This window comes from Gigantopelta aegis, chromosome 5, assembly GCF_016097555.1.
Source record: "Gigantopelta aegis isolate Gae_Host chromosome 5, Gae_host_genome, whole genome shotgun sequence".
NCBI classification, from domain to species: domain Eukaryota; kingdom Metazoa; phylum Mollusca; class Gastropoda; order Neomphalida; family Peltospiridae; genus Gigantopelta; species Gigantopelta aegis.
This window is the reverse complement of record NC_054703.1, coordinates 5,352,028-5,375,935: the sequence shown is the minus strand read 5'-3', so window position 1 is coordinate 5,375,935 and position 23,908 is coordinate 5,352,028. Positions and strand designations below refer to the sequence as shown.

General features: G+C 35.8%; 1 protein-coding gene across 1 annotated transcript in view; it reads left to right on the top strand.

Annotated features, from left to right (window-relative positions):
* The first annotated feature begins 689 nt into the window (after positions 1-689).
* The window catches only part of LOC121373487, a 36,238-nt gene continuing 13,019 nt past the window's right edge, over positions 690-23,908 (top strand). The window contains exons 1-11 of the mRNA XM_041500157.1: positions 690-870; positions 6,113-6,117; positions 7,323-7,395; positions 7,765-7,914; positions 9,817-9,963; positions 10,976-11,158; positions 13,410-13,442; positions 14,381-14,521; positions 15,475-15,810; positions 17,068-18,288; positions 20,249-20,389. Of these exons, the coding sequence (XP_041356091.1) occupies positions 690-870; positions 6,113-6,117; positions 7,323-7,395; positions 7,765-7,914; positions 9,817-9,963; positions 10,976-11,158; positions 13,410-13,442; positions 14,381-14,521; positions 15,475-15,810; positions 17,068-18,288; positions 20,249-20,389 (2,611 nt within the window). The remainder of the gene's footprint in view (positions 871-6,112; positions 6,118-7,322; positions 7,396-7,764; positions 7,915-9,816; positions 9,964-10,975; positions 11,159-13,409; positions 13,443-14,380; positions 14,522-15,474; positions 15,811-17,067; positions 18,289-20,248; positions 20,390-23,908) is intronic.

The window sequence follows — 23,908 nt, the reverse complement described above, 5'->3', positions numbered from 1 at the left end:
ATCGACTAACAGAGACTTTTTAACGACTGTAATTACATATCAAATATATTTTTCTGCATAAAATATTAGAGGCTGTATATTAAATGTGTTTCTGATCGTTCTAATATTTGTACTAGGTTAAATTTCATTTTATTTATAATAAATTTTTTCGTACGTACGTAATTATTTGAAGACAGAATCCAGTTTGGGTTTCTTATAAGTATTAAGACGTCCAGAAACACATTGAATATACAAACACTGATATTCTAAACGAGAAAATATATTTAATATGTAAGTTTAATCGTAGAAATATTATATTTTTCGGAAACATCTTACAGGAATGTCCCTTTAAGACAGACGTTATATATGCATTAGCACTGTAAGTCAACGTTTCTAGGCTCCCCAACATGTCAATTTGATCAGTTCGTAAAAAAGAAAAACAAAAGAAAAACGAAATGAAAAACGAAATGAAAAAGACGGAAGATCTTAACATAAACAAAATCCTTCAGAAGGGTAACAGATAATTTTGTTCTTAAATCATGCCAAAGTACTAACTCTCGCTTTATATACCTGTCTATTATTAGACTATGCATCTCCCAGCGGCCCGTCATATCGGCCACAAAGCATCTATTAGATATGAGTGTTGATAAAAAAAATATAAGACGTGACCGGGTATCGTATTGTAGTGACAGTGGCGCGTGCCACAGACAATGGCGGCTGCGCCTGCACCCGGGATGGGTATTGTTGGCAGACATCTTGCATACATCCTGGATTCCATACTTAGGGCGCGCCCAGTCAGAAAACGACACCCGGGGAAACGCCCGAGCAGCGACGACAAAAACCGTACGTTGCTTCACGTTCTGTCATTTAAATCTGAAGACCGGGGACAAGGTAAGTTTGAAGTCGATTCTTACTGCATTGATGTTTTAGCTTTTTTTCTCTCTCTCTTTTTTTTTCTTTTTTTTTTAAAAAATAAGAACAAATATATAAAAGCTGTCACTTTAGACAGAGAGGAAAGAAATCTAAAAGCTGTTAATGTTTACTATAATCAGTAATAAAATTCAGGAGATAGAAAGACAGAGAGAGAGAGAGAGAGAGAGAGAGAGAGAGAGAGAGAGAGAGAGAGAGAGAGAGAGCGATATATATATATATATATATATAGAGAGAGAGAGAGAGAGAGAGAGAGCGATATATATATATATATATATATACATAGAGAGAGAGAGAGAGAGAGAGAGAGAGAGAGAGAGAGAGAGAAGAGAGAGAGAGAGAGAGCTGGGGGAACAGAGAGAGAGAACAAAAAGGAGTGAAAGATGGGAGAGGGACAAAAACACACAGAGAGAAACACAAAAGAAGATATATATATATATATATATATATATGAATAGAAAATCCTTCTGTGTTGCTAGCACCTCTCATGTAAAGTAGCAAGGGAGCTTAAGATAATATATTTTACATATATTTACAAGTATTTTCCCAAACTTGTTTAGCATGCCACAATAGTCTAGCACCGTATCAAATAGAAGATGAGTATCATTTGTCCTCTGCTCACGTCATAATGATTTAAGAATAAAAAATACTTTTAAATTATACCATAGACGTCCAAGCGTTTTCAAACTTATCCAACTATTAGCGTCTGACTAATACTAAAAAACTTAATAATCTTGGGAAATGTTTATTTAGAGCAAATGCCGTTAGAGATCAGCTATTAGAGCAAACTGGTTAATATTAACATTACTTCTATTTATTCAGTATAGTACTATTCGTTTACATGTTTATTAAACCAATAATACATTTATCTCTCAGTATACTTAATAATGACTTATATGTATATGTAAATAATAAAAATAGTAATGATAATTTTTTAATTTAGGAAGCCCTCTCATAAACTGCGACTAAATTAGTAATTAAATTAATTTATTTTATTATTTTCGTTTTGGAAATGTGCTTTAAAATTTATTAAAACCCCTTTTATTATTTTTAGGCCGTAATATTCAAAACTGACCCGGTAATAATTTGTGTCCCGAGTCATGCCCCTGGCTATCTAGAGACAGGACCCGGGATAGACATGCTCGAAACCTTAGTCGTATATGAGCATGATCAAATGATCCGCTCCGATCCGTATTAAAGAAATAAAGAAATGTTTTATTTAATGACGCACTCAACACATTTTATTTACGGTTATATGGCGTCAAACATATGATTAAGGACCACACAGATAATGAAAGAGGAAACCCGCTGTCGCCACTTCATGGGCTACTCTTTTCGATTAGCAGCAAGGGATCTTTTATATGCCCGATCCCACAGACAGATTAGTACATACCACGGCCTTTGATATACCAGTCGTGGTGCCCAATGGGCCCACCGACGGGGATCGATACCAGAACGACCGCACAGCGAGCGAGCGCTGTACCACTGGGTTACGTCCCGCCCCCGATCCGTATTAAATAATATAAGTCAATAGAACCTTAATTTATTTATTTTATTATTTGTTACTAAATCACTCTCCACCATAATCCTGTACATATTCTGTATATATTTATTATTATTTTGTATATTGTATTATGCTGATAAGTTCAGGGCGACTAACTTAATGGAAATATTTTTTCGGAATTGTGTGGTATTTTCATTTTTAAGAGCGCGAACGCCCCTTTCAAAACAATAGTTTAAAGCACGCGAAAACGCCATTTTCAAAAATATAAAAAATAATTTGAAACATATTTAAAAAATAACAACAACCAAAGAGATAATAACAATACAAAAAATTATATTATTTATTGGAATGTTATGTATTCAATAATAAAAGTATAAATCAATCCACATAAGTGGCAGAATTTTTCTACTTCCTTTTTAAGCATAACCCTACTTTATGGCTTGTCTAGTAAAACATGCTAAATATATTCATCAGTGTAAATAAAGTTACTATACCTAGTACAGCAATTAACAGCATTATCACACACACACACACACACACACACACACACACACACACACACACACACACACACACACACACACACACACAGACCAAACATAAACAATTATCACCAAAAAAAAACACCTAAAAGCCCCACTTTATTAGCAAATAGTGTGGTACAGTTTCACTCCCACCTACAGATTAGTAATAAAGTGACAAACTTGGTACCAATGTTATTTTTATGTAGGTATATTGCCACATTTGCACTATTTCATCAGTAGGGTCGAACAAATTTGTGGTTAACTTGCTATCGTTCTGCATTACGCTTACATTACTATTAGAGTGGCACTTTTCGCGGCAAAATCTAACAATGGTTTGTAAAAATTTAAAAATTTTATAGTTTAAAGGCATACTGTCACAGATTTAAGGACCTTATTTCTCAAAAAATTATTAATAAATCAAAATTACATTTAATTTTTACAGACCAAACCTAGATATTGCATCACTTTAACTACACCATGATGGAGTGAAATCCATGTCAACCCTCTCAGCAATGTTAGTTTTTGAATTATGGACCATTGCCATAATTCAATTATTTTTACAAAATATCATTAATATGTGGAGTATGGTGGTTACGTAGATGGTTGAATAAAGTACATTTAGGGACAAATCAAATATATATATATATATTTAAGTAATACTTTGTTAGGCCATGTAATAGGTCAGTGGTCTGTGACAATATGCCTTTAACTTACTTGAATAAAACAAGATCGGTAGGTATATTAATTAATTAATATTAATGTCATGAATGTGTCACAGATCGCAAGTGTTCTGTTATATGTTCAGGTTTTTATACACCGTGGTGAAGTTGCATGCATCGTCATAGAACAGATGTCTGTCCCGTAGTAATTACTATATGATATTTGAAATATCTTTAAAATAAATACATAAACTACATAGCAAGTAAGACAAATTTCATACATGGCTTCAGTTTACTCGATTGTCAAAACATTTTCATTGATCGGCTATTGACAAATACAGCCAATAGACAAACGTCTTAGTAATAGCACGAAACAATCGATAATTCCAAGTTCAGGTTGCAGTGGAGAATGCAGAATGGTAAACTCTGTTTAATAAACTCGGGATTTCAAAATATAGAAAATTTTAAATATATTTAGAAATGGTTGCTTCCAAAAAAAAAATAATGATAGCGAATTTTGAAAAAAAATTCCGGATTTTTGGCATTAATTTCGGAATTCTGGATATAGGTGAAAAATTCCGGATTTTTCGGAAAATTCCGGAAAGTTGGTCGCCCTGTTTAAAATTGCAAAAACGTTAAGCAATAATGAAAGGAAGTGTTTTATTTAACGACGCACTCAAGATATTTTATTTACGGTTATATGGCATCAGACATATGGTTAAGGACCACGCAGATATTGAGGGAGGAAACCCGCTGTCGCCACTTCATGGGCTACTCTTTTCGATTAGCAGCAAGGGATATTTTATATACACCATCCCACAGACAAGATAGCACATACCACGGCCTCTGATATACCAGTCGTGGTGCACTAGCTGGAGCGAGAAATAGCTCAACGGGTCCACTAACGGGGATCGACCCTAGACCGACCGCGCATCGAGCGAACGCTTTACCACTGGGCTACGTCCCGCCCCCTTAAGCAATAAGGAAGTTGAACAAATCACCATCTTGCCTTAATCACCATCTTGCCTTAATCACCGTCTTGCCTTAATCACCGTCTTGCCTTAATCACCATCTTGCCTTAATCAGCGCCTTGCCTTAATCAGCGCCTTGCTACTCCTGGATTAAACAAGCCGTTTTCAATCATTCATTCTAAAACTGCCTAAATTGTAAAACACTCAGAAAATGTATTAGTAATTGACAAAATATCCCAGTTATATGTTTTGCCATTCATTTATTAAAGCAAGCATATTAATTACATTTATTAAAACAAGCATATTAATTACATTTATTAAAGCAAGCACATTAATTACATTTATTAATGCAAGCACATTAATTACATTTACTTTTATTTCAATCAGTTTTTGTCTTTAATAAAACCAGAAAAATGCCCTGAAAATGGTGAAAATATCCCAAAAGTGTTTAGTCTATCATTTCGTTCCAAATGTCTAGGCAAAACACTATTTACTATTTTTTGACATCCGACAGCTGATATATATATATATATATTTGGTGCTTCTTGTTATCATTAAGCATTCATTCGTTCATTCGTTTTGCTGTTTTAGAATTAAAGTTGTATTACCGACTGCTTCACTTTATATAATTAAATCTATTTGACTTTATTTCATTAAATCTACTTAACTGTATATCATTAAATCTACTTGACTTTATTTCATTAAATCTACTTAACTGTATTTCATTAAATCTACTTAACTGTATATCATTAAATCTACTTGACTTTATTTCATTAAATATACTTAACTGTATATCATTAAATCTACTTAACTGTATATCATTAAATCTGCTTGACTTTATTTCATTAAATCTACTGAACTGTATATCATTAAATCTACTTAACTGTATATCATTAAATCTACTTGACTTTATTTCATTAAATATACTTAACTGTATATCATTAAATCTACTTAACTGTATATCATTAAATCTACTTGACTTTATTTCATTAAATCTACTGAACTGTATATCATTAAATCTACTTAACTGTATATCATTAAATCTACTTTATATCGCTTTATATCAAATCTACTCCTCACATTACATGCACAGAAACGTTTAGACGACCCATCACAAGCTTTAGACGAGAAATATATTCTTTGAGCTTCTGATTGGAACTTAAAGTTCTCAGAGTTTTTAGACCGGCATCGGTGGTGTCGTGGTTAAACCATCGGATGCAAGACTGGTACGTTCTAAGTTCGCTCTTCCCCCATTAAGCCGTTACGACTCAGTAAGGTTAGGAGCCGGTATCGAGGTGCGAACCCAGGAACTACCAGGCTAACGTCCGAGGGTCTAAACATTATACCACCATGTCTGTTTCGAGATCGTTGTTTTTGTTGTTGTTTTTTAATCCTGTCGCCATCTGTATCACGAAAGCATCTCATGTTACTGTCGTGCACTGAAGGAATATAAATGTAACCGAAACGTACTTGTACACGATGTTTAACTGTATATTTTAATATCTGTTTAATTGTGAAGTTTATTTGCTATCTCTGTAACTTAAGAACACGTCAGAGAAAACCAGCTTCGGTGAACAATGAAAAGGTAGATCAAACTATGCAAGCATGTGCTAGAATTAAAGGAACTTCGACCCGACTCATGACTCTTGGGGTCGATCTAGTATGGGGAGAGGGAGGGGAAATGGGAGGAAATTTGTTTTTAAATGTTTTTAATGACAACAAAACACATTTTGAACTATCGCTAATCACAATTGGAAAGTTAAAGTTCGTTTTGTTTCATGCCACCACTAAAACATATTGATCAGTTAATCATCGGCTATTGGTTATCAAATAGCTGATAATTCTCACGTGCAATCTTAGTGTTTCCCGTCACAAGCAGTGCACCACGACTGGTATACCAAATGTCGTGGTATGTACTGTCATATCTGTGGGTAAATGCCTACTGTATAAAAGATCCCTTGCTGTTAATGGCAAAACAAATGTAGCAGGTTTCCTGTAAAACTACAAGTCACAAATTACCAAATGATTGACATCCAATAGCTGATGATTAATGAATTAATGTGCTCTAGTGGTTTCGTTAAACAAAACAAAATTCAAAATTTTAACTTATTAGTCTTAGAGGTAACCCCTCTATGTGTGTCAGTTATCAATAGCAAGGGATCTGTTATACGCACATTTCCACAGACAGCACATACCAAGGCCATTGATATATCAGTCGTGGGTCATTGCCTGGGAGGGGACAAAATCACAATCAGTGAATAGGTCCAATCGAAACAGCTCAGGCGAATTTGCGCTTGGTGTCTAACAAGGAAGGAAATGTTTTTATTTAACGACGCACTCAACACATTTTATTTACGGTGATATGGTTAAGGACCACACAGATATTGAGAGAGGAAACCCGCATGGGCTACTCTTTTCGATCAACAGCAAGGGATCTTTTATGTGCACCATCCCACAGACAGTATAGTACATACCACGGCCTTTGTTACACCAGTTGTGGAGCACTGGCTGGAACGAGAAATAGCCTGGTATCTAACAAATGCTAGCAGTTATTTCGACAGCGGGTACCGTTATTATTATTATTATTATTATTATTATTAATATTATTATTGTTATTACTATTATACCGAGTTGAGTGGAGGTGGTGGTGGTGGTGGTGGGGGTGGGGGTGGGGGTGGGGAATCGCATCTTCTATCCATTGATTACATTTAAATAAAATCCACTCATGCATTGAGTGTTATTGTTTAATTTGCAGATAACGATCTCGATGACTCTACGCAAGTTCCTCGTCACGTTCTGTTTGTGGCTGGCAGTCGTCCAGATCCACGGTAAATATTTTTTTATGCGGAGTATACACACTGAATATATAACTTGTCATATATGTAGATTGAAGCATTCACTGATTTGTTTTCCATTTGTCTGTAAACAAGGGCGAACCCAGGAAATATTTTTAAAAGAGGCCCACGGTGAAAGTGACCAACTCCTGAAAAGATGTTTCCAAAAAATAAATCGGCATTCGTGAAATGGAGATTGTAAACAAATTGCTAAGAAAACCCAGCGGTCTTGAATTTATTATTATTATTATTATTATTATTATTAATTTGGGGGTCCTATAAAATATGTATCGCGCTTGAGCTCGTCGCAGGCTAAATTTATTTCGTTTTTCGCATGTTGTGAATGTTTTGGGTTTTTTCCAGGCGCCACACTGAAGGTATCTGAGTCGTGTAAAGATGCCCCTGATTCCTGCCCTGTCAACTCCATCTGTCAGGCGGTTGGATGTCTCGACAAACTGTGCGTCTGTCAAAACGAAACCCTCGCTAGTGCGGACAAGACCAAGTGTTTCCGAGGTATTTTTATAAACGTGTAGTCCTTTGGCTAGCTCGAGTACTCTGACGATAAGAGAGCTAGACGGACGTTTCTCTTTAACCGTCAGAGACCAATCTGTGTAAATTCGGCGCAATTGCTGTCTACCAAACGGTCGTCAAAGATTACAGCTCTAATACAACAACAATTCTGTGTTTGACGTTCAATACAGGGCCGTAGCTAGGAATTTTAGTTTGGGGAACAACTGAGTAGTTAATGTCTAAAACTTCTTAAACGGTTAAGAAGAGGACATTACAATTACCACGCCCCATTTCTGCAAAAAAACCATATTACACTCGTAATGTAGATCGCCTCCTTACATACTTTTGTCGAACTAAACTTTTCGCGAATTCCTTTTTTCCTTCCGCAGTTAAATGATGGAATAATATAACGTCCGATATTAGGAATTCTTCATCGTTAAATAGATTTAAATCAGAATTAAATAAATCAGACCCAATTGTACCGTGCTACTTTTACGATGGTGATAGAAGTCAACAGATATTACATAGTCGACTCCGCTTGGGAACTAGCGATCTAAATGGTCATAAATTTGCAAGACACGTAAGTGACAGTCCATTTTGTACTTGTGGACATCTTATTGAAGATGCAGAACATTTTTTATGTTATTGTCCACTATATAATGTAATTCGTAATACTCACCTGTCAAAATATCACAATCTTAATTGCAAGACTTTATTATTTGGTGACCCAAATTTTAGTACCCACGAAAATAGTGTTATATTTAAATCTGTTCAAGACTTTATAATTAATAGCAAACGTTTCGATAACTAACCATTCATTATTCCTCCTTCTCCCTTCCCTACTGTGACTAAATAATATCATATAAACTATCTATTTTTATTTTTCCTTTCTTCTCTCTCTCTTCCATTCTTCTCTGAGAAGGCCTCTCCCTACATTTATAAATACAAGTTTGAGACTCATCTTAGCTAATTTGAATTTATTTAAATTATTATACTATTTCTGTCATCTTGATGTATCAAACTTGTATTTATAAATGTAGGGAGAGGCCTTAATATAGGCTCTTGCCTGTTGGCTAATCCCAAACCGCAGTTTGACGGCAATAAATATTGTTTAAACCAAGAAGAGAATGTTCTTTAAGTTTCTATATTTTTCCCCGAATTTTTTTCTTGCCCCCCCCCCCCCTTCCCCGCTAGCTACGGACCTGATATACCTATACACCGATCATGTTTGAGCTACCTTATTAATAAAATTCACATATTAATCACTAATACACAAACTACAGGAAGAAACCTGTAAAAAAATACGTATTTAACCGGAACATTATTGAAAGAGGTTCTGTCAGGGGTTTTTTCGTGTACGTCATATAACCGTAAATAAAATGTGTTGAGCGCGTCGTTAAATAAAACTTTTCCTTCCTTCCTTCCTTTTCCGTGTACAGTCAGCGTACTCGGGCTATCCCTTCGCGTGCTCAGGTGGATAGGCGTTATGAAACAGTTTGCTATGCTCTATTACCCAATCAAAACCAAAACAACAGATTGGCAAACGATGGCAAGTTCTATTCCACCTGAACGACTTTTTCTCTTCCAACGGGCAAACAAAAATTTAAATAATTCGACCAAAGGTCATTCCAAATATATTTATCCGTATAACGCTTTATATTTAAAACAATTTAAGGTAAGATAGTGTTTAAAAACAAAACAAAAAAACAAACCAACCAACCAACAACATGAAAAAGCTAAATTTGTATTTATTTTATTGGGGAGGAACAAAGTCTTGCTAGGGTTGAAAAGTTCAGGATAGTCCAACTGAAGGTTAATTGTTTACATCTACCGCTATGTACAATTCACCGTAAAACTAACATATTCTCAGTTTGTAAGGTCATATTTATCTTGTCTGTTTTTCAGTGGTGAGCTTGGGCGAGCCTTGTACAGAGGTCGGGCTCACGTGCACAAAACGCGCGGAGTGTTCCACAGACGGTCTGTGCGTCTGCAAGTCCGGATTTATCAAGTCAGACGATGGAGAGCGGTGCAAAGAACAATCGTTCATTCCTGGTAATGTCTCTCTACAAACACTATGTTAAAGAAACACTATGTTAAACAAACACTATGTTGAACAAACACTATGTTAAACAAACACTATGTTAAACAAACACTATGTTAAACAAACACTATGTCAAACAAATACTATGTTAAACAAACACTATGTTGAACAAACACTATGTTAAACAAACACTATGTTAGACAAACACTATGTCAAACAAATACTATGTTAAACACTATGTTAAACAAACACTATGCTAAACAAACACTATGCTAAACAAACACTATGTTAAACAAACACTATGCTAAACAAACACTATGCAGTCTTGGAGTGGCAGTCCTCCTGGTATTTGATTCACTTAACTCGGTAAATAGACTGTCCAAATGGGTCTTAAATGATCACAAACCATTGGTAATTTTAATAGACGGAAACTTAATAGGATTTAAACTGAATAATTAAAATAAATTAAAAAAAAACTAAATTCATATTTTCGTTTCTTTTGTCGTTTCGTATATTTTAAGGCAATATTTTTTGTTGCGTCCTTTAGTAGATAATATTATGTCCATTTGATTTCCTTCATCTTGGATTCCAAACCACTAACTTGTTTTGTTTTGTTTTGTTGTTGTTGTGTTTTGTTGTTGTTGTTGTTTGTTGGGGGTTTTGTTTGTAGGTTGTTTTTTATCCATCTATCTCCTTTCCTTTCTTTCCTTTGAAATACATTTCATTTCTTCCCGATCTGGCAACTCCTATCTTTCAACTTTCGCATCTCCACATCCCAATCCTTGTCTCCCCAATCGAGACAGGTGCTTGCCTCTTGTGGCTATCCGAGCGACATACCTGCCATTTCCCATCTGCTTCAGCTGTGGGATTAGTCTGACCATTTCATTGAGTCTTCAGTAGTTACTTCTGGCATTGTTAAGAGGCATTTGTAACCACCTACTACACTCCCTACTACTGGCGGAACAACTAAGTTTCTGTTAGAGAAAAATGTATTTTTCTTCAAGATTCTGAATTTTCGTATAGGTGAGAAATATTCCTTGCTTGGGGAGTCGTGCGATGACGTCAATTTGTTCTGCGAGGACGCACGGAAACAGGAATGCTTCAGTGGAACGTGTCAGTGTAAATCCAGCCAAAGACAGGTTACTGAGATCGAGTTCTTCAGCCTACCTAGCTTCACAGAGTGTGTTCCGAACGATTTCTTACTAGGTAACAGAAATAACAATTTAGTTTTACCTGTTAATAAATTAAGGTGGGTTTTAAAAAAAAAATCTAATTAGTTTCACAGGTTGTTTTCTCAAACGACTTCTCACTAAGTTACAGTAATATCAATTTACCTTTTAGTGAATTAAGTTTTTTTTTAATCCAACTAGATTTACAGAACTATGACTTTTCACTAGGTAACAGAAATAATAATTTACCTTTTAGTGAATTATGTTTTAAAAAAAAATCTAACTAGTTTCACATTGTGATCCGAATGACTTCTCACTTGGTGACAGAATTATCAATTTACCTTTTAGTGAATTAAATTTCTTTCTGTTTTTTTTAATCTAACTAGTTTCACAGAGCATGTTCCAATTGGCATGGCACTAGTCAACAGAAATATCAATTTACCTTTTAGTGAATTACATTTTTTTCAGTCTACCTATTTTAACAGTGTGTTTCAGAAGATTTTGTACCAGGTAACAGAGATAACAATTTACCTGTTAGTGATAACTCTAATTTAATACTATGTAATCTTCAATAGTTATGTTACAGAAACTTAATTCTATTATAATTTATATATCCATGTTTTAAACTGTTGCAAAACAACCGTAGGAAGTAAGAAAGCTCATTTTATCAGGAAAAATAGACTACGAGCATGCACGCTTCCAGTAATAACATTTGTATACGTACGAAGAGATGTTTGTCTTTAAAATTCGAAAAAAAACCCCACCCAACCCACTTTTTTCTGAAAATAAAGTACACGGACGTGCGTATAGTGCACATAGATCGAACATTTCTGTCCATTTTATATTTATGTCGCAGGTTCAATGGCTGTAAATAGATAAAATAATAATAATAATACAAATAATATGACACAAAGCTTTACAGAGACAGAAATATTCAATCTAATAGTGCGTAAATTTCAGTGTTGTATACTCGTTCCACTGTACGTGAGACATTTTAAAAATAATCACTATTATTAATAATATTAAAAAACAGAATATAAAACACCGAACTTTTACTGATTTTTACTTATTTCAATTTTGGATTTGTGAATAGTGTTTTATAATTTAATATATATATATATATATATATATATATATATATATATATATATATATATATATATATATTTTTTTTTTTTTTTTTTTTTTTTTTTTTTTTTTTTTTTTTTTTTTTTTGATAGAACATAATATATATGTAAATATACAGAACTTCACATACGTTGTTTTCGTTTCCTATTTATTGCACGAGTTTATTTAGCGCAAGAATATATACCACGAGACCGCGTAGCGGTTGAGTGGTATGTTCTTTCGCAAAATAAACGAGTGCAATAAATAGAAAGCGAAAACAACGTATGTGAAGTTCTGTATTTATTACATACCTTCTTTTATGTTTTACAAAAACCATTTTTAATTTAACGTCATAACAACACTTTGTTAAATCTATGATCAAAAATCCTTTCATGGATTTGCTTAACGTTAAGAATCATACTCTGCGGCAGTCTTGTGTAATGTTTCAAATACGATGCGACGTAATTTGTAAATCGTATATGACGTCAGTAAATAAAAGGCGCTAACTGCAGTAAAAATAAAAAGGGAATTCCCCATTTAAAAGTTCCGGTCCAGATTGCACATATGTGTAATACAACATAAATTTATTACACGGTTTGAAAATGCCTTTATCACTATAGGAAGATTGTATAGATATTATGTAATAAATGTTATTATATTACAATTCAATAAATTCCGTTAAGTTTGTATCGAAATGCCTGCACCCCACGGGGTAGCATGCAATATAACATACACATGCAATAAAGCATATACAGTGAAAAACATGTTTAGATATTTAATACATTTCCACTGCGCCCCCCCCCCCCCCCCCCTTTATTTTAAAGTAATTATATAAGAATTAAACCTTGTCAAATTAAAAACACATCATGTTATGAAGTCATCAAAACGTCAAGGCATGACATCACTGAAATACATTCAGGTAAAACGTTTGCTTAATCCACTTGGTTTTAAAAACAATAATGCATTTTTAATTAATCAATTCATCCGAGTATGTCATCATAAAAATGTCAGGGTATGATATCAGCGAAAAATATCTGAGTATGATACATTGAAAAGGTCCCTGGTATAAATAGGTCCTGGTATGACCTCATCGATGTTACCTACAATTATTCCTACATGTATTTTGAATTTAGTTTATATGTATTTAAATGCATTAATCAATACTTTATTTCCTATTTCAGGAACCGAAGTACAAGCCGATGACTGTTTAGACAGTAAGTTGCGACAGTTTGTTGTACAATAGAAATACCTGTAGGCATTGGAATTATGGGATTGAAATGAGGTCGTAATTATAGGGAAATATGGTATATTTAAAACCAGTTCAAAGTTTCATTTACATATTATTTAGTTGAGAAAACAAATCAACTTGTGAGTCAAGCTGACGTACACAACGAATAATTGAATACAAAACCTCCAAATATCACTTAATACAAAACCTTTTGTTTCAAAACTTTGTCTTACAAGTATACGTAAGCTAGGCTAGTCATAGCCATGATAGATCAGTGTCTATTACAACCAGACTTGTTCACAGTGGATCGTCTGTCTTCAGATCTCTTAGTAGTTTACCACAGAGATTTATACAGAAAATACTAGAGAAAACAGGTTAACAAAAAACATAACATAACAAAATAATGATAATAATAATAATAACAATAATAATAATAATAATAATAATAATAAATTACTGGCTATTAATATTGATTCTTTAAGTATAACCTCTCTGCAATGGCTTCAAAATGGTTCTTTCGTTCCACGAATTCATCTGCTCCCCCGCCTAAAAACATTCCTAGCTATGACAAAACCATTATCCATGACGAAGATGACAACAATACAGAGTCGAATGGATATTTGGCAGGAAACTGGTTGATTCCATGAATCTCTATCTAATGTCTCGTCTATAGGAGGACAGCCACCCCGAGGAGATCATTTTCTGAACATGACATCTTTCCAGCACAGCTCAAAAGATATTGATTGTATTTACCATAGTTTAACACTCAACAGCCGATGTATTGTTCGTGCTGGGGTGTCGTTAAACATCTATTCTATTCATTCGCTCAAAAGAGGACTGCCACTCTCAGACAGATTTACTATAATAGCTTCAAAAGTAACCACGAGTTGTCGTCTTGTAAAATATTCCTTTCTTTTAATACAGGTGTTGTTGCTCTGGGCGAGAAGTGCTACTCTAACAGCAACTGTCCGGGGAATGCCGAGTGTGCCCGAGTGGGCTGCGACAGGAAGTGTAAATGTAAGAACGGGACCATCACGTCTGATAACTTCCAGAGTTGTCTTGCAGGTTCAGTAGTTCCTGGTTTATTATTTATTAATAATATTCTTAAAGGGGAAGTCTCACCAAAAATATGTATTACTTTTTCTTACACCTTGAATTATATGCCCACAAAATATTACTTCAAACTTATTTTATTTAATACTTTTTATTTTATGAGTTTATACAATTGCAAAATCACACTTCTTTTTTTTTAAATTTTTAAATGCATCTCCATGTTAACAAAGAACTATGTAATTTATGTTGTTTTGTGAACAATTCTCGGGGAAATCACTGGTTACACATTACAACATTTATATTCTTGAGTTAGTAATTCAGAAACTGTTACATACATGTAGTTAGTTATCACAAATATATGTAAAACAAATACGGAGAGATGACTGGATGTGAAAAACCGTCCAGCGAAATTGTTCTGGGTCGGTATCGTTTTCATTCATCGATTCAGTTCTTAATGCATTCATTCATTCATTCATTCATTCATTCATCCATTCTTTATTCATTCATTCATTCATTTTTTCATTCATATTAACATGCTGTTCGTGCTTATATCCAGTTAAGTTTCAAGCACGCAGTCCTGGACATACACACCTCATCTATTTTAACTGTCTGTCTAGGATAACCGGTTAATGGTTACTTCATAGTGGTTAGTTAGTATAGTGGCCTTACGTTTATCCGTTGGGCCGTTAAAAGTAAGTGAAAGCATTGTGATTTACACAAAATGCATTTGGGTCTATCAGGAACATCAGAACAACCCTAATCACATTGTATTTGGGTCTATCAGGAACATCAGAACAACCCTAATCACACTGCATTTGGGTCTATCAGGAACATCAGAACAACCCTAATCACATTGTCTATACAAACATTGATAATTTAAACCAGACTTTGTAAAAAATAATAATAATTTGTTAAAACCGCCTTATGCTTATAGAAATATGATTTGAATTTCCCTTTTGTTTCAGTGCGTGTACTGGGTGAAACCTGCGACCCCGCGTCCGAATGTGGAACAAAATATTCATACTGTAAACCGGAAGAAGGCGGAGTATGCACGTGCGATCCGAGCCACTTACCACGAGCGGACGGCAAAATGTGCAAGCGACGTCCCTTTCCCTGCCCGACTTGCGTGAAGGAGTGGGCCACACTGGGGGAGGCGTGTGGGGGGTCGGGAGTGGAGTGCGATGATGACCTTATCTGTAACGGGACATGTCAATGTAAGGAAGGTTTCCGCGTTGCTACGTTACTAGAACGCAAGGCGTTCTTCCTGCGTGGATACTGCATCCGGAATGAAATGAAAATAGGTATGATTTGTTTCTTTTATAGTAGAATGCTTCCAGTTCTAAAGTTGGTTGTTAAAGCTCGTTATTAACTATACAATATTGCCAAACTGTCAAAGGTCCAGTGTTTTATACAGGGGCGTAGCCAGAAAAGATTTAGCATTACGCATTCCGAAAGCGTGCCCGAGCGGGGAGATTCGTAGGCCTCCCCACGTGAAAATTGTGAAACTCAGGACGCCTGTATATGCATTCTGAACCTTTTGTGAAGCATTTCTTTTCTATCTTTTTTCGAGTCAATTTTAAGAGGATATTTTATAGAACAAATACAGACCGCCTCGACCATTCCCTGATTTTTTTCTTGCATTACGCACATGCATACTGTGCGTAATGGGCTCTACACCTTTGTTTTAACGTGCGTGTTCAGAACAGGCTGGTATAACACCCGCCTATCTTGAGCGTAGGTTCTCACCACTACCACCTCCTTCGTCCAGGACAACAATTGTCAAATGTCTGGCATTGTGATTAAATAGTACATCTCAGGAACCACTTGTTTTGATGGGAATTCAGAATTCTTATCATGCATATTTAATATCGAAATCGAAATCACACAAATCCAAAATTAGAGTTTCGTAACATGAATCTTTAACAAAAATCATCTAGTAAGCCTTAAGAACTACATGAAAAACATGTCTCCCTTTGGGTAACAGTTCCGCCTGTTTTTCCAACGAACACCCTTCATTCTGCCTTTACATTAGCGAAAGTAGAATGAGTTTAACTCTTTCCAAGCTGTGAATGTGAATGTTAGAGATGAGAGTAAATGTTGTAAGTAGAATGAGTTGAACTCTTTCCAAGCTCTGGATGTGAATGTTAGAGATGAGAGTAAATGTTGTAAGTAGAATGAGTTGAACTCTTTCCAAGCTGTGAATGTGAATGTTGGATATGAGAGTATATGTTGTAAGTAGAATGAGCGGAACACTTTCCAAGCTGTGAATGTGAATGTTAGAGATGAGAGTAAATGTTGTAAGTAGAATGAGCGGAACTCTTTCCAAGCTGTGGATGTGAATGTTAGAGATGAGAGTAAATGTTGTAAGTAGAATGAACTGAACTCTTTCCAAGCTGTGGATGTGAATGTTAGAGATGAGAGTAAATGTTGTAAGTAGAATGAACTGAACTCTTTCCAAGCTGTGAATGTGAATGTTAGAGATCAGAGTAAATGTTTCATCTCATTCTAGGTTTTTGTGTGAATTATCTCACTATCAGTTGATGTATCTTTCTATTTAGAATATTCAGAGGATGAAATAACAGAAAATTGTGTGACATCAGCAGCACAAAGCAGTACCATGGAGACCGCAACAACAGCAATAGCAGTAACTGAATCAACATCTGATTCAGCGACAGAATCAACATCTGATTCAGCAACGGTATCAACATCTGATTCAGCAACGGTGCCAACATCTGATTCAGCAACAGAATCAACATCTGATTCAGCGACAGAATCAACATCTGATTCAGCAACTGTGCCAACATCTGATTCAGCAACAGAATCAACATCTGATTCAGCAACGGAATCAACATCTGATTCAGCAATGGAATCAACATCTGATTCAGCAACGGTATCAACATCTGATTCAGCGACAGAATCAACATCTGATTCAGCGACGGTATCAACATCTGATTCAACGACGGAACCAACATCTGATTCAGCGACGGAACCAACATCTGATTCAGCGACGGAACCAACATCTGATTCAGCAACGGAATCAACATCTGGTTCAGCGACGGAATCAACATCTGGTTCAGCGACGGAATCAACATCTGATTCAGCGACGGAATCAACATCTGATTCAGCAACGGTATCTACATCTGATTCAGCAACAGAATCAACATCTGATTCAGCAACAGTATCAACATCTGATTCAGCAATGGAATCAACATCTGATTCAGTGACGGAATCAACATCAGATTCAGCGACGGAATCAACATCTGGTTCAGCGACAGAATCAACATCTGGTTCAGCAACAGAATCAACATCTGATTCAGCAACGGTATCTACATCTGATTCAGCAACGGAATCAACATCTGATTCAGCAACAGAATCAACATCTGATTCAGCAACAGTATCAACATCTGATTCAGCAACGGTATCAACATCTGATTCAGCAACGGTATCAACATCTGATTCAGCAATGGAATCAACATCTGATTCACCAACAGTATCAACATCTGATTCAGCGACAGAATCAACATCTGATTCATCAACGGTATCAACATCTGATTCAGCAACGGTATCAACATCTGATTCAGTGACAGAATCAACATCTGATTCAGCGACAGAGTCAACATCTGATTCAGCGACAGAGTCAACAACATCTGAGTCAACAACATCAGGGACATCGGAATCAGCGACATCAGAAACAACAAGTGGCTCTACAGCGTCAACAACAACGACCAGTGCGGTGACGGAGACAACAACGGAAACGATAACAACTACGACCACGCCAGGTACAGCGTATTGTAGTACTGTAGTACAATAGGACCATCGCGAGACTTGAACCAGTCTTACAAGACCGAGGAAATGTCTCTTTTAGCGCGGGTTGGCACAAACTGATTAATGGGTGATTAATAACAGAGTAAAACATGCATTGTGCTTTTGGGTACGAAATCTGTTGTTGCAGACAAGTCCGGGGTGTAGGTGGGCATATATCCAATTAAGGTTCAAGCACGCTGTCCTGGACACACATACACACACACACACACACACACACACACACACACACACACCTCGGTTATCTTGGCTGTCTGTCCAGGACAGTGGGTTAGATGTTAGTAGTTGGTGAGCGAGAAGAGGGTGTAGTGATCTTACACCTACCCACTGAGTTGTTAAAACTCGCTCTGGGTGGGAGCCGGTACCGGGCTGTGAACCCTGTACCTACCAGCCTTTTTTCTGATGGCTTAACCACGACACCACCGAGGCGAATTCTTCGTTAGTAATGTTCCTTTCATTTTCATTTCAACTTATTTTCGTGCTTATATCCAATTAAATTTCAATCACGCTGTCCTGGCATACACCTCGGCTATCTGGGCTGTCTGTCCAGGACAGTGGGTTAGTTCTTGGTGGTTAGTGAGAGAGAAGAGGGTGTAGTGGTCTTACACCTACCCACTGAGTCGTTAAAACTCGCTCTGGGTGGGAGCCGGTACCGACCAGCCTTATGTCCGTTGGCTTAACCATGACACCACCGAGGCCAGTCAATTCTTCATTATTAATGTACCAAAGACCATTAGATTAGAAGGGACATAACTCGGTATTGTATTCGGTTGTAATCAATCATCAAAGTGATACTCCATTAACTGGTCAAATGGCTCAAGCAGGACTTCTAGATTATGGCATCCCCACTCCCATGGCTAGTGATATTCAGTGTTGGGCTAGTAAACAACTTCTATTGTCATGCCCGATGGCTAGTGAAAAACAATTTGTGAAATGTGTCAGTTAAGTCTATTTTGTAAATATGAATATCCTGACCCCACCCCCTATCCCCAATGTTAGTGTTTTTAAGCTCTATCTCCCTCTTTAGGTAACATATCTGATTATTACTATTATTTAGTAAAATTGTATTAACTTAAAGTAAAGTAGGGCTAGTGAATTTTAATCATGACTAGTAAATTATTTAAATCACTGATCCCATGGCTAGTGGATTTTAAAACAAGTTCTGAAAGCCCTGGTTCAAGCAAGCAATACCTGGACCAATCTAAGAAAAACATTATCATTACAGCTGTCAAAAAATGTCCATTGAGTTCAGCCTTGTGGAAAAATATGGCTTTGTGGTTAGAACTGGTAGTCATCCTATAGATGAAATAGGATGTATCATTTACAGTAACAATGAATTTGGATTTCTTTTATCCTTTGAATTGTATTTGCATTTTTAGTTCAGGATTTAGATGTTATATTAAATATATGTTATCCAGCATAAAATTTTAATTTTAAATTTCAGATGTTATTTAAAATGTTATTCACAATGTATTTATACTTTAATTCACATGCTATTAAATTTTTAATCTAAATGATTTACACTATATTTAATTTTTAGTTGAGATTTTATTCTAAATCTTAATTTAAGTGTTATACAGTGTACTTATATTTAACTCAGATGTTAATTTAAATGTTTTACACTGTATTAACATTTTAGTTATGTTATTCTAAAACTTAGTTTGAATGTTTGACAAATATAGCGTGTTTCCTCTCAGACGATATGTCAAATTTACAAAATGGTTGAAATGCTAATCATTAATAAATCTATATGTGTTCTAGTGGTGTTATTAAACAAGACAAACTTTTAAATGTTAAACATAGTGTATAATTTATATTTTAATTGATATGTTATTAAATATTTAAGTTTAATATTTTACATTGTATTTATATTTTAATTCAGATGTTACTTGAACAAATTTACAATTGTTTTTGCAGCTCCTGTGAATCTAGACCGTAACTGCACCAATGACGATTCATGCCCAGATAACTCTATCTGTGGACTTTTAAACTGTAGGCGGCGCTGTGTCTGCAAACAGGGCTACACAGAGGCAAACCAGAACTCCGCTTGCATTAAAGGTACAGGGAGACAGAATATTTGAATGAAATCTCTATCCCCATTACAACCTGCCCCATTTATCATCTACTATAATATTAAAACAAGTGTTTGATAATAAGTGTAATTATGTCAAAGCCTTTGAACATAAAACCATTGCGCTATTTCTCGTTCCAGTCAGTGCACCACGACTGATATACCAAAGACCGTCTGGGGCGGATCCAGCTTTTCTGCTTGGGGGGGGGGGGGGGGGGGGGGGTCCAAGACAAAAAGGGCACCATATCATTATGAAAAAGCACTATTGAAAAATTACACACGGTTCACATGGACCATAATATAATAGTGCTACAACAGGCAGACGTATTCTACAGAATAAATAAATTTGTAAAAAACCTAAACATCCTAAATAAAAGGGGCACTTCTCAAATTTGAGGGGGGTCCGGACACCTTGACCCCCCCCCCCCCCCCCCCCCCCCCCCCCCCCCCCCCCATAGATCTGCCCCAGACCGTGGTATATGCTATCCTGTCTGCGGGATGGTGCATATAAACGATCCCTGTCTAATAATGGGCAAATATAGCATGTTTTCTCTCTAAGACTATATGTGAAAAAATTACCAACTGATTGACATCCAATAGCTGATGATTAATAAATCAATGTGTTCTAGTGGAGTCGTTAAACAAAACAAACGTATTTAGCATAGAAATACATTGACAAAGCCTACAAGTATCATAAGGTCTAATCGAAAAACAAGAGTGTTTCTGGGCACCTGATGTTATCTATAAAAACAATGAGTGTTTCTGGGCACCTGATGTTTTCTATTAAAACAATGCTTTTATTAACATACCTGTATAAGTGAAAAGAGTTAACACATAACATTTTATTGGCATCTGCATGGGTTAATTATTAAATAATAATAATAATAATAATAATAATAATTCAGATTTATATAAAAAAAACATTTTTTTTACAAAAAGCCAACTTACCCATAACTATGCTAAAACAATTGACATGTTCTTTGAAACATATTTTGTCAGGTCTAAGTACAGTTATTATTCTTTGGCAATGAGGATTAAATTGGTTTAATCTATTCCGTTTGCATTAATATCATCATTACGACTGTATCTGTAAATTTCTGATATCTATAAGTAGCTTAATTATATATTTTGTTGTCTGACACAAATTTGGTTTTATTCGGTAAATGTGTTTTTTGATTGCTTGGCTGGCTTGATTGGTTGGTTGGTTGGATGATAGTTAACTAGTTGGTTGCTTGGTTGTAATTCCAAAGGAGCCATCGTCCTGTTTGTGCCAGTAATGCAATGTTTAGATACACACGGACTGTCAATAGGTTACGACACATCTTCAATGCTGGGTGCAGGAAACAATTTTTATAACATCAAGACTTGTTGAGGCTTATTAATATTCTGTACATAAACAATACAGGTATTTAGTATTCAGTTAGGTGCTGTTTAGTAGAAATGCAGACGTTTGGCTGCTACCTCAAATCAATAGACGTTTAAAGAGTCTGATATCAGGTAAAAAATAAATCTGATATGAGAGAGAGAGAGAGAGAGAGAGAGAGAGAGAGAGAGAGAGAGAGAGAGAGAGAGAGAGAGAGAGAGAGAGAGAGAGAGACACACACACACACACACACAGAGAAAGATACAGAGAGAGAAGATAGGATAAAAGGAGTTAGAGGGAGGATGAAGAAGAAGAAGCAGAAGATGATGATGATGAAGAAGAAGAAACAAACAGTGACACAAGCATCCCACACGTTAAAATGATCAGCTTACGTGGCATAAGTAGGTTTCTTTGTCAACACAGTTCACCATACGATCCATCAAACGTTCCTTTTCTTTTTTTTCTTCTATTTTAAGGGGCTAAACTGGGTGAGACATGCAATGCCAATACGGTATGTTCGGTTCCTGGTAGTGGTTGTGGTCCAGATGGAACTTGCCAATGTGGTGGTGATTATCCTCGAAAAACAGATGGTGGATATTGTGCTCCTAATGACCTCAAACTAGTTGGAGAACAATGTTCAGATCCATCCTCTTGTATGACCTTCGTATCAGAATGCACTGCAAACTCTGTGTGTCAGTGCATGGCTGGGTTTAGAGCCGCCACACCAGAAGAGATATATGCCGAGCCTGAATCGTGGAGAGAGCTTGGGAAGTGCCGAGCAGAAGGACATTCCCCTAAAACTATTACTGGTTAGTACTGGTCCAAAACCAGCTACGGAGATCATAGATCGTTGACTTACATCCAGAGGCAACGTGTTCGCGTCTACACTCAAAGAAACTGTCATTAATAATTTGTTAATATGTTTCCAACATTGCCTTTGAGGGGAAACATGTAACTGTTCCTCCAGTTTCGATGATAGAGTTGGTGTAAATATATATAATAGGCTTGGGTTTGTTTTCATGCAATACAAAGAAAAAGAAAAGAATTCAGTTTCGATGATAGAGTTGGTGTAAATATATATAATAGGCTTGGGTTTGTTTTCATGCAATACAAAGAAAAAGAAAAGAATTCAAATACTTCTCATGTTTATATACTTCTAACTGATTGTGTAATCGAAAGTCGATCAGTTGGTATCAACCGATTATAACCGATGATCGATGATTCAATTCCTACCGATTCCCAACACTACATGAAATACTCAGTAAACCTTACTTTGCAAACCACTGCAAAATGTTCTAGATCTCTTCTGCCAGCTCATTCATCTTTGAAACACTTTGCCTCTGGATAAAACGACTATATACCCCTAATACTATTTATGGAATAGTGCTTCAAAATGTCAGGAAGTAGTTCTCTTCGTCATTTAAGCATGTGCAGTTGTAGATTAAAACATTCCTTAGCGCTGGTACATCTCCGCTTTACCTATAAAATTACTAGCAGAAAACATAATTGGACTAAGGTAATATTTTCGTTTTTGCTTGTGGTTTGGGGAAATAGGTTTTGCTTCTTTCAGCACCGCTTGCACAGATATCCCATTAAAATGTTTTCTCTTTACACTTTGCATGCTGTTTGGTAGCCAACTATATACAGAAGCACCTTGCACTAGGGTAGGTATATACATGATTGTTTCCTGCACTACAAGCATGACAAAACAGTACATATAGTATTGCACCACGGACTAAAGTCCTAATCGAAAGTATAGCCAACTGTCGTTTGCTTATTACATGCCTAGTGTTTTCCCTATCTTGTTTTAACATGGTGTAGCTCAAAAGTCTAGCGCCATCTTGACTTAGTTAGCGCCATGCTGCCTTGAGATTAAACAAGCCTTTTTCAATAAATAATTACAGAACTACCTTTATAAAACAGCCAGAAAATGTATTATTAATTAATAAAATATATCCGTTATATACTTTGCCATTCATTTATTAAAACAAGCACATTTATTACCTTTATTTTTAATTCAATATCTTTTGGTATTTAATGGAACAAAAGTGCCCTGAAAATGGTAAAAATGCCCTAAAAGATTTTAGTCTGTCATGCCGTGCCAAATGTCTAGGGAAAACACCAAATGCCGCTATTATTAAAT